The sequence below is a fragment of the Musa acuminata genome, chromosome BXJ3-5 (genome assembly GCF_036884655.1).
Source record: "Musa acuminata AAA Group cultivar baxijiao chromosome BXJ3-5, Cavendish_Baxijiao_AAA, whole genome shotgun sequence".
In the NCBI taxonomy this organism is placed as follows: domain Eukaryota; kingdom Viridiplantae; phylum Streptophyta; class Magnoliopsida; order Zingiberales; family Musaceae; genus Musa; species Musa acuminata.
Window position 1 is genome coordinate 9742649 of NC_088353.1, and position 12387 is coordinate 9755035.

Here is a 12387-nt window from a genome sequence, read left to right on the forward strand (position 1 = left end):
GGCCACATTTGCAGTCAACGCTACTCATCCTAGAGAGAGCGAGAGAGAGAGAGAGAGAGAGGAGATGACGCTGAAGGTGTACGCCGATCGAATGTCGCAACCATCACGGGCGATTATAATCTTCTGCAAGTAATATTTCCTAACGCAATTTCTTTACATTTTCGCTTTAACCTTTTCGATTAGATGTTGGATTGGGAAGACAAATCTCTCGCTTTCTATGTTGGGATTAGATTCGTCTCCCTTGGGCTCTACGATTTATCGTGGGAAATTTTGGTTCTTGATTTCAGGGTCAACGGCATCGATTTCGAGGAGGTGAGGATTGATCTCGTGAAGCGTCAGCATCGCTCGCCCGAATTCAAAGGTCCCTTTTTGCGACTCCAATTCATAGTTATGCCCAGCATATCTGAATCACAGACAAATCAATATTGAATAGTAATACTATGGAGTGAGATTTTACGAAATAGCATCTTCGCAATCTAGCTGTAAATTAGTGCTATGAAAAAGTATGGGTTTGTTGAATAGTAGTAGTGATTGCAAGATATCTGTGTTATATGATAGTAGAATCTTGAAAAGCAATAAATAAAATAATTTTAAGAGATCGCTAATAATGATGCTTTGTTGATTTTTTTAGTATCCTATAAAGAGGATAACAGAATGTATAATCAACTAAAGATTTTTTATCTAGGGTTTAGGCAATACTATATATGTTCCGGATCAGTAGGAGGAAGAAAGTGGATTGAGCAAGGTTGATTATGGTTATCTTTTATAGCAAAAGTATGCCAAACGAAGAATTGAGAACAATGGAGATTATGGTTTTGTTAGATAACAATTCTTAGAATAGCTACCATCATCAGTGGGGACACCAGACAGACACTTATTTGTCCATGAAATTCCTTATGTTTTATTTGACAGAAATAACTACTTTATCTCAATGTTTGAACATGAGAAATCATAATGTGAATATCTTGTTTCTGCCCTTCTGCTCAATCTAAATGTGCAAGCTTGTCTCATCTTTGCTGATTTACGAACTAAGCATACCTTTTTCAGTATACTCCACCTCTTTCTTTTCTGGATGTACTGACTCAGATGCTTTACTCAGAAATAAACCCAATGGGACAAGTTCCAGCTGTTGTTGATGGAAGATATACGCTCTTTGAGAGGTAGATGTTGATTATTTAAGTTTTTGCTTAAATATATTATCTTTTAATGCTTCTCCTGTCCTTGATTACATGTGAATCCTTTCATGGTGGTAACTGAGTCTTCATTTAGGGCAGTGTCACATATCTTTGAATAATTTGTCCTTATAGTAGACTGCCCATTATACTGCTTTTATTAGGTTTTGTTTCATTGATACAATCAGCTCTTTTTGTTCAACTCACAGGCAATGGTTGCCATGTCATGCTGAGAACAACATGTTTCAAAATCATGTTAAGTTGAAAATTTTCATTTTTTTCTGTTTTTCTTTCCCTTTGCACTTACATGAGCATTTGATGTTGCTTTCATTTCTGGGGAACCAACCATGTGGCTGGTCTATAAATAGGTACTAAAGAGAAAATGAAAAGTATCCTAAACTGAAACAAAATATGTTAGGATTAGGTCTATATGGACTCAAATCAGAGACCTTCTCGAAAAAATAGATTAAACTGATTATTATCAAATAATACAAGCTGTTCCAAAGACCCAACATGAGTTTTGTTGCATTGGGTTCTTTCGTCAACTGTCTTAATGATCAGTAAGTCTACCATCATTTATCTTTTAAGGAAAAATAATGAGATGACTCTATGTTCATTAATTGTATTCTAATCCAGGAGCAATACCAAAATGCTTCAATGAAGGGTTACTTTTTTGATACCTTTAACCGGTTGAATTAATCAACCAAATGCTCCTATCCCTTGACTTATGAACAAAACTTGAATCCCATCGGATCCCATCATTCTACATTTGTTTGTTGTTGCAGCACCTTTCTGGTAAGTTGTCATACATCAAAGTGGTATCAGATTTCTTTTCTGGTACCTTGTAATTTATCGCACATCCTGAACTTGATTCATTACATTTTGAATGGCCCTTATGTAGACATGATGGTTTACTATTAAGATATTAAATTTTATAGGCACTTGAAACTCTAGAATAACCCTGGTGTTCTTGAACAAATAAATGCTACAGTAGATATAAGTTTCAGGCCAACTTGAATAGACTCTAAATTCTCAAAGCTAAGGGTAAAATAACTAATAACAATTAAAAGACAAGGCCCAACAGGAACATTATGATGTCTTATGAATAAAGAATTTTCTATGGCAGTCGTTTTACTTTCATATGTTTGTTTCATGGTATAATTTCCAAGTCTGAGATCACTGTCATGCTAATTTACCTGTATTATCATATATGCCGCATGAACATCTGTACCTTTCTTACTCAAATTGAATATTCATTGTATTTTAAATTTAATTCTAAATCTTGATAAAGTTTTTTATGTTAAAGTTCATTTTATTTATTCAATTTTGACATATAAACATACCAAATATTTGTCTGCATCCATCTTTCTGGCAAATTGTATCTAATTGACTTATTTTTTGGTCCAGTCATGCCATTTTGAGCTATCTTTCCTGTGCATTTCCAGGCATTCCGGACCATTGGTAATTTATAATGTGTCATTTACATTCCTTTTCTCTGTCGATCAATTGTGTGGGTTTATTTTCATACTATATTTTCTCCGACAACCTGATAGTCTCCATGGGGCCTTAGTTTTATGCTGTTGATAGACAACTAATACATCTGTCTGATGACCTAATAGTTTTCTGAGGCTTAACTCATATGTTGTCAGAAACAACTTAGATACTACAACCTTCATGTGAAGGTCCTGATAGGTCAATTTTCGTAAGTACTTATCTCTACTTTTTAAATGTTATAAATGACCATAAATCATCATTGTCAAGAAAGATAAATAAGCATATGGTACAAAACATTTTTAAGTTGCAATGGCATAACTTGGTTACTATTGGATACTCCAAAATGATTTTTCCTTCACATTTGAGACAAAGAAATATTCAGTAGTAAAAGAATAATTTATCTATCATATCTCTCCTATTTGTTCATATAATGCTGGCAAAAGATCAACTGGCTAACATTTAACTGCTCGCTCAAGCTACCTTGCTCTGATAATATTAATAAACAAACAATAGGAACAGGAGGAAAAGTGACTTTTGAAGTTATATCTTTATATTCTGTAGGAAAACAATGGTTATACGTTAAGTGGAGTACTTGATACATTGGAAGCAGACATCTATTTGATCCTTTATTAGTGAAAGATGTACTATTCCTTTTTGTTATGATATTAGACCATCGATGTTAGATAGAAATATCACTTATACTTTGTTTGTGTTCTTTATCATGGCCATCTCAAGATAAGTTTTACCTTGTAACTCGTGTTTTATATGGAAGGTATCCTGCTGATCTCTTCACTAGAGCCAAAATTCAGTCCATATTGGATTGGCACCACACCAACCTACGCCGTGGTGCAGGTATGAAAAAGCTCCATCCTCTCATTTCTATTTTCTGAATGAAGAACATGGACATATTAATTCTTATAATGCTAGTTTTCCTGAAGACATCCATGAGAAGAGGTTGAATTTATGTTAAAAAATATCCAAGAAATTAAAAATAAAGAAATACTTAAGGCAAAGGATGTGTTCACTAACTTAAAGAATCTAAGTTGCTGAGAAACTTGAATTCATGTCTTCAGACACAGTTGTGGTTGTGACATCTGATTCACCAACCATCTGAAGATTAAACTAGTGACAGTTGGGAATAACAATGGAAAAAATGATGAGTTTTAGTTGATTTCATGGCACATATCCCTAGAAATGTTGGAGGGACGTTCAGTTTGAGTTTATTGGTTTCATTTAATATAGCAAAGACTTTAAGAATGCTGCCTTCATTTATTGGTTCTTCTCTTCCTTATAAGTTTTATTTCATATAGTAGACAAGGATTCCTAACACCCAGGGTTTGCAATACCGTACGTATTGGTCCACCAGTAGATCGGCACACAAACCGTCTACTACCGGGCGGTATCAGGCATTTGGCCTCGTGTCGGGCGATATAGGGCTATACCGGACGGTAACGTTCGAAATTTCAATCATTACTAACCTATACCAATTGGTATCGATCGATTTCGATCATTATCGACTTGTACCAGCTGGTACTCATCGATTTCGATCGTTATCACCTTGGGCAAAGGAGCTAGAGGAACCAAAGATTGATCCCATCGACCTCCATTTCCACAAAAGATTCAGAGTCAATGTCAGAGTCAATGTTAGAGAACCAAAAGGGTCCTTTACTTGATGAGGCGGGAAATCCTCAATGTCCTTTATATTTTATCACCGAGGCAATAGAAAAAGAGGCTCTAGTAGGAGAAAAATCCCCCTCGGTCAGAACATGATGGAAGGGGCTAGACAATATTTATTTCTAACTTAAAAACCCTATCCTAACTTTTTTTTTATTTTTTAGATATTTTCAGAGAGTTTTATGCTTATTTTAGGTATAATGCTCGATACGCCGTATCGTACCATATCGAGCAAAGCTCAGTGCACTGGTACGGTACGAGATTAAGAACCTTGCTAACACCATAAACCAATGGGCCTTCTTCGTCTTTTCTTTTTTCCATCACATCATAGTTCATTATATTTATGATTTTCTAGTTTGATGAGACTTGATAGCCCGATTGCTTTTTATTATTTGTAGCAACCTTTGTTCTTAACCGTGCCCTGGGACCTGCACTTGGTCTTCCATTAAACCCACAAGCAGCAAATGAAGCTGAAATAATTCTTAGAGCGTCCCTTTCAAAGATAGAGTTGCTTTGGCTAAAAGGAAATGCAAAATTCTTATTGGGAAATTTCCAGCCATCCATTGCAGATCTCAGCCTTGTCTGTGAGATTATGCAATTGGAGGTATGTCACTTGATGCATACTCATTGTGTTTTATGACTATTACATACAGTTATGGAAAACAATATACAATTTTATTTAAATCCATGCATTTTCTTATCATATCTTACAAACTACTACAGTATCTATGGTTTTCAATAATTGTAATTTGCAAAGAGAAAAATAAGCAAATATGAATTAGACTGGATACAATATAGTGGGATAGCATGAAGCACATGGATGCAAGATGCTAATCTTTGGAGCTGTCATCCAAATTTTGATACATCATAATAATTTCTGATGCTATTTAATAGTGCATCCCTTTGTTTCAGGTCGTGGATGAGAAAGATCGCGACAGAATATTGGGGCCTCACCCAAAGATCTTGCAATGGATCGAAAATGTAAAATCTGCTACCAGTCCTCATTTTGAGGAAGTCCATGGGATTCTGTACAAAGTCAAGGCAAGGCTACACAGCAGGCTGGCCAACGCAAAACCTAACGATACTCATCTCAGCATGAAACCCAACCCGAAGCTTTAACTTGATCAAACTGGTGATTTGATGCAGCAGTTTACATTGCAGTGACAGAGCACTAAAACAGTGTTGCTATGTGTGTGTTTATTTTAGATGTTTCCGAAGGATTAAGAACAATCATTGAAGTTGTCATAAAAATAATGATCAAATCCAAGTTGCTGCATATTTCCATACGCTGATTGTGAAAGCTCTGCAATACTGTGATATATATATATATAGTCATATTGAATCTCGTATTTTGATGATGAAACTAATGAAACTACTTGATATATGTTTATGATTTAATCTGTGTTTTGAGTGACGCAGGATGTTTTGATTAGGATGAGACAATTAAAGCAGGAAAATCATGTTGTGTCGGAGGAACATGTCAGAAGATTGGATGTCGGGCCGGTGGATCGGTCGACGTATCGACAGAAGGCTTCGGGCCGTGGAGTCGGGCATCGGGCCAAGAAGAGCAGGTATTGTGCCAAGGATATCGGAGTTGCGGAGTCAACTAGCCGATTGGGCAATAGGCTACAGGAGAGGACGATGCTCCGAAGAATCGGACGAAGCATCGAGGGACCAATGACATGTCGGACAACTTGGTTAATTGCTTAGGATTAATTGTCTCGATCGAAGTTTTGTTTTAAGTGTGCAGGATTAACTACGATGAAGGTAAGATATGCAGCAGGAGTTGCACCGGAGTCAAGACAATGATCGCGTTGGGAGTTTGAGAGTTCGACGGAAGTTCGGACAGTCGTCGGAGGTTCTGCGGGAACAAATCCGAGAAGTCCATGAGCTTGCCAAAGAAGCTCGTCGGAACTCGCCAAGTGGATCGTCGCAAGTCTAGGAGTTTGTCGGAAGTCCGCAGGAGCATCACCGAGGGTTCATCGGATGATCGACGGAAGTTCACCGGAAGCTCGCCGGAAGAAGCGATTGACGCACCGGAGCAAGTTGCAGTAAATGTCTTAGGAAATATCATAATTAACACAATGATTAAGTTGGAAATAGGAGGTGATCCCATTAACTTAATCTTGGGGCAATTGGGCCCTTGAAAAACCCAAATTGGGCCAAATGGATCAACCCATTCGGACCCTGATTTCTGCCAGGCGGTTGAACCGCCCAAGCCAGGAGGTGGCACCGCCTGGGCTAAGTCTCCGAGCGAGACTGGGCGGTGCAACCGCCCTAGCCAGGAGGTGGCACCGCCTGGGCTCAGTCTCCGAGTGAGACTGGGCGGTGCAACCTCCCTTAACAAGAGGTGGCACCGCCTGAGCTTGGTCTTCGAGCTCTAGCAGGAGGTGCAATCGCCCCTGACAGAGGTGGCACCGCCCAGAGGCTCAGTCTTCGAGCTCTGTCAGGCGGTGCAACCGCCTCAGTCAGGAGGTGCAATCGCTAGATCCCGAAATTCTGGGAATTGATAGTTTTGAGCTCCAAATTCAAACTGGGTTGGGGCCTATAAATACCCCACCCATTCAGCATTGAAAGGGCACTCAACATACACCGAAATCCTGATCTTGTTATGTGATTTTTAGAGCTCAAAATTGTTGTAAAGGCCAAAAGTTCTTCTCCCTCTTTTCTTCCAAGTTCTGATCCTTAAAGAGAGGAGAGAAAATTCTGTATGGGTTGTCTCCTAAGCCCGTCAAAAGGAGTGAAACTGTAAAAGGGTGGTTGGCCTTCGCCTATTGAAGGAAGACCTCTAGTTGACGTCGGTGACCTCGTCGGTGGAGGAAGCCAAAAGTGGAGTAGGTCAAGATTGACCGAACCACTCTAAATCTCGGTTTGTATTTACTTTGAGCATATTATCTTTACTGCAAACCTCCTCAAAAGTGTTGAATCTCGGATTTTGATGATGAAGTCAATTGTCATTTGTTGTCTAATCTATGTGTTGAGATAAGTGTGCAGGATTAACTACGATAAAAGTTAGACAAGCAGCAGGAGTTGCGCCGGAGTCAAGTTCATGATCACGTTGGGAGTTCGAGAGTTCAACGGAAGTTCGGACGGTCGTCGGAGGTTCTGCGAGAACAGATCCGAGAAGTCCAAAAGCTTGCCAAGCGAAGCTCGTCGGAACTCGCCAAGTGGATCATCGCAAAGTCCAGGAGTTTGCCGGAAGTCCGCAGAAGAATCACCGAGGGTACATCGGATGATCGACGGAAGTTCGCCGGAAACTCATCGGAAGAAGCGATTGATGCATCGGAGCAAAGCTGCAGAAATTGTCTTAGATTTAATCGTAGTTAGCATGTTGATTAAGTTGGAAAATGGGAGGTGATCCCATTAGCTTAATCTTGGGGCAATTGGGCCCCTGAAAAGATAGAAAGTGGGCCGAATGGAGCTAACCATTCGGACCCTGATTGCATTAGGAGGTGCAACCGCCTAGGCCAAGAGGTGGCACCGCCTGGGCTAAGCCTCCCAGCGAGACTGGGCGGTGCAACCTCTCTAGCCAGGAGGTGGCACCGCCTGGGCTCAGTCTTCGAGCAAGACTGGGCGGTGCAACCTCCCTGACAGAGAGGTGGCACCGCCTGGGCTCAGTCTTCGAGCAAGACTGGGTGGTGCAACCTCCCTGACAGAGAGGTGGCACCGCCTGAGCTCGGTCTTTGAGCTCTGCCAGGCGGTGCAACCTCTCCAGTCAAGAGGTGCAATTGCCTGATCTCGAAATTCCGGGATTTGATCGTTTTGAGCTCCAAATTTGAATTGGGTTGGGGCCTATAAATACCCCACCCATTCAGCACTGAAGGGACATTGATCCACACCGAATTCTTGATCTTTTCAGTGATTCTAAGAGCTCAAATTTGTGTAAAGTCCAAAAGTTCTCCTCTTTTCTGTTCTTTAAGTCTTGAGTTGTAAAGAGAGGAGAGAAAGGATCTGTAAGGGTTGTCTCCTGAGCCCGTCAAAAGGAGAGAAACTGTAAAAGGGCAGTTGGCCTTCGCCCATTGAAGGAAGGCAGCTAGTTGACGTCGGTGACCTCGTCGGAGGAGGAAGCCAAAAGTGGAGTAGGACAAGACTGACCGAACCACTCTAAATCTCTGGTTTGCTTTTATTTCGAGTACCTTATCATTACTGCAAACCTCCTACATAACTACTGCTCTCTGCGCCTTTACGAACAAGTTCTAAGTGCTGATCTTTCCGAATATGGATTCAGACGTCAATAGGTGTTTTCGTACGATCTTTACATTGCAGCTTACATTTACGTCTTGAATCTGTTTATAACTGTGAACTGTCTTCTGCGCTTTTACGAACGAGATTCCTTGCAGTTTACATTTACATTTTGATTCTATTTATAACTGCAAACTGTCTTCTGCAATTTTACGAACGAGTTTTAGCATTTAGACGTAAAACTGCATTTAGACGTAAATCGACTTTCCTCGCACAATCATCAGATTTCAGTTTACGTTTACGTCTTGATTTCAACTGCATACAGCCTTCTGCGAGTATACAAACGAGTTTCAAAGTTCAGACGTAAATATGCGTTTAGACGTAAATCTGCGTTTAGACGTAAATCTGCTTTCTGCAGATTACTTTTTGAGCTGTACAATAGCAGCACATTGTCTTTATACTTCTGCTTAAATTGCGCTTAGACACAAACTGTGTTTAGACGCAATCTGCGCTTAAACGCAAACTGCTCAATCTGCGCTTGGACGCAAACTGCGCTTAGACGCAATCTGAGTTTAGACGCAATCTGCATTTAGACGCAAACTGCGTTTAGACGCTAATTGTGTTTACACGTAAACTGCACTTAATCATAAGTAATCTTAGAATCGGCTTTTGCATCAAAATAGTTTTTATCGAACGAACGTAGCTTTCGTTTTTAATCGCTGAAAGATTTCCGCTGCACTAATTCACCCCCCTCTTAGTGCTCTCGATCCTAACAATTGGTATCAGAGCAAGGTTAACTCTCTAACGAACTAAAACCCAAAGAGAAATGGTATACGCCGGAAACCAAGAGGGGCATTCTATTACGCGTCCACCCATGTTCAGTGGGACGGACTACACCTACTGGAAGACCCGAATGAGGATCTTTCTTATTTCTATGGATTTTGAACTGTGGAATCTTGTCGAAAACGGATTTTCGAAGTCTTCTCTTCTAATGATCGATTGGAATGATTTGGAGAAGAAGGCTTTCGCTCTTAATGCAAAGGCTATAAATGCCTTATTTTGTGCACTTGATAAAAACGAGTTTAACCGTGTTTCAACTTGTGAAACTGCATTTGATATTTGGCACACACTCGAAGTGACCCATGAGGGCACAAGTAGAGTAAAAGAGTCAAAAATCAATTTGCTGTTACATTCTTTCGAACTTTTTCGGATGAAACCGAGTGAAACCATTGGCGACATGTTTACCCGTTTCACGGATGTCGTCAACGGTCTAAAAGGACTCGGAAAGAGCTTTTCGGATTTTGAGCTTATTAATAAGATACTAAGATCCCTTCCTAAGAGTTGGGATCCTAAAGTCACTGCTATTCAAGAGGCAAAAGATTTGCGAAATTTTCCTCTTGAAGAACTAATCGGGTCATTAATGACCTACGAAATGACTTGTAAAGCTCATGAAGAGCAAGAAGACATCCTTCCAAAGAACAGGAAGGATATGGCACTCAAAACTTCTGAATGCCACTTGAGAGAAAACTCAAGTGATGAGGACTGTGATGATGACTTGACACTTCTAACAAGAAAGTTTAAAAAGTTCTTTAAAAGAAACAAGTTTAAGAATGATGCAAAAAATAAACTTGAACCCAAGAAGGACCAAGTAATCTGCTATGAATACAAAAAGCCGGGACACTACAAGAGTGATTGTCCCCAAGTCAAAAGGAGAACGTCAAAGAAAAAGGCGCTTCAAGCAACATGGGATGACTCAAGCGCATCCGAAGAAGAGGAGTCCAACACCGAGCAAGTTGCTCATTACGCCTTAATGGCCATCGAAGATGAGGTAACAAATTCAATAGATGCAGATTTATCATTCGATGAATTATTAAATGCTTTCCATGAATTGTTTGATGAGTGTAAGACTATCAGTAGTAAATACAAATTGCTAAAAAAGGAGCATGATAGTCTTATTTGTAATTTCGATAAGTTAAATGCTGAACATCATGATAGTTTAAGCCCATGCATAAAATGCCATGATCTAGAAACTCTCCAAAAAGAAAACTTGCTACTTAAGGACACCTTGAAGAAATTCGAGGTTGGTAGCAAGTCATTGAACATGATCCTTACAAACAAGGGTCACGTTCCCAAAAGAAGTGGAATTGGATTCGTGAGAAGTCCTCACCAAAATCCAACCACCTTCATAAAAGGCTCCATCCTACATATTCGACATCAAGACAAATGTAACTTCTGTTGTAAATTTGGACACAAGACACATTGTTGTCCATTCAAGAAAATAAGTCCAAACAAATTGATTTGGGTTCCTAAAGGAACCATGATAAACTCCATGCAACATGATAAACAATGCAGATCTATTTGTGAGGCACCCAAAAGCAAATGGGTTCCTAAAAATCATCCCTTCATATAAAAACATTAAAATTTTAGGCCGGAGCAAGAAATAATATTCTGCTCCTTGACTCTCGATAGTCATAAACCAAGAGTCAAAAAGGAACTCGCAATGCTTAAGTAACAAGTGGAAGTTATGAAATCACAAATACGATTTGGATATAACCTTATTAGAAACATATGATATCCAAATTCACATATCCCCTTGATATTCGAACCCGTCAACACTATCATCTACGAATTAACTCTTATAGAAACTAAAAATGTCATGATCTTAAAAGGGATACCAAACAAACTATCAACATACGTATGACATATACACGTTAAAAGATCTATCTTAATAAACATTAATTGCTCTGAAAAAAAAAAAAAAAAAAAAACTCTCCTCAAGGCAAAATCACATTAGGTGCTCACTGGCTGTAGGCGGTGGCACCTCTCCAGCTGGCGGTGGCACCTCCAGCTACCATGGGTTGCCAGAGGTTGCACCGCTCCAGCCAGAGGTGCAACCGCTCGTAACTCTGCCTTTTTAAACCCACGCTATGGCCGGCGGTGGAACCGACCCCAACTCACTCCCATTTCCTCTTCTACTCTCCCAAGTCTCCTCCATTCTCATTTCATTCCTCTAAGCCTTCCAAATACCTCCCATTTCGAAGCAAAACATCAAGAATCCTTCCTTGAAGAGTTCACAAAGGTACTCTCTAAGAAGCCCTTAAATTCTGTTTTGTTCTTCATTTACTCTTGCTCATCATCATCCCTCTAAACAGCAGTAGTTATGGGATCTAGAAGATCCTCAAGAGATAAGGGAAAGAGGAGATTAGTAGAAGAGTTTGATTTCACTCTTTTCGATTCAAAAAACCATGCTGAAAAATTTTCCTCTTTCGAACTTAGATCTATCAATAAGGGAAAATACGTAGATCTAAATGAACTAAGAGACTTAGAGACTATCCAATGGTTTGCAAACCTAGATCTACTTCCAATCTTGCAGATTAACGAACCCATCTATCCTAGGCTAGTTAGATTATTTTACAATAACATACAAATAGATGATGAAGAAAGGATGTCCACCTATCTTTTAGGACAACACATCTCAATCACTGGTAGGTTCATTTGTGATATGATAGGCATTCCCATAAAAAGCATAGGACTTTACTTTAGAGGATCATGGGATGATGAAAGTATTGGAACATTCTATGTTGAAGCCTTAGAAACAATCTTTGCCAATCCTAACATAACATTGGTTCCTAAAAGTTGTGAACATCTATTGCCTTTGAACACTAAGATACTTCATCATATCATGACTAGTATAATTCTTCCTAAACAATACCATCATAATGAAATAAGTCAATTAGAATTATGAACTATGTACTTAATCATGAAGGGACATGACATCTGTCTTGGTTATCTTATCCAACAAAACATGTTAGAATTATCTAAAAAAGATATGATGCTCCCATATGGTGGTATAATCACAAGAATA

At 39.4% G+C, this 12387-nt stretch overlaps 1 protein-coding gene across 1 annotated transcript; it reads left to right on the plus strand.

Moving 5' to 3' along the window:
* Positions 1-5626, plus strand: LOC103973270 (glutathione S-transferase T1). Its single transcript, XM_009387783.3, has 7 exons — positions 1-129; positions 288-361; positions 1100-1160; positions 2580-2633; positions 3439-3518; positions 4739-4944; positions 5253-5626. The coding sequence occupies exons 1-7, from the start codon at positions 65-67 to the stop codon at positions 5457-5459; spliced, it is 747 nt and encodes a 248-aa protein (XP_009386058.2). The 5' UTR covers positions 1-64; the 3' UTR covers positions 5460-5626.
* The last annotated feature ends 6761 nt before the right edge of the window (positions 5627-12387 follow it).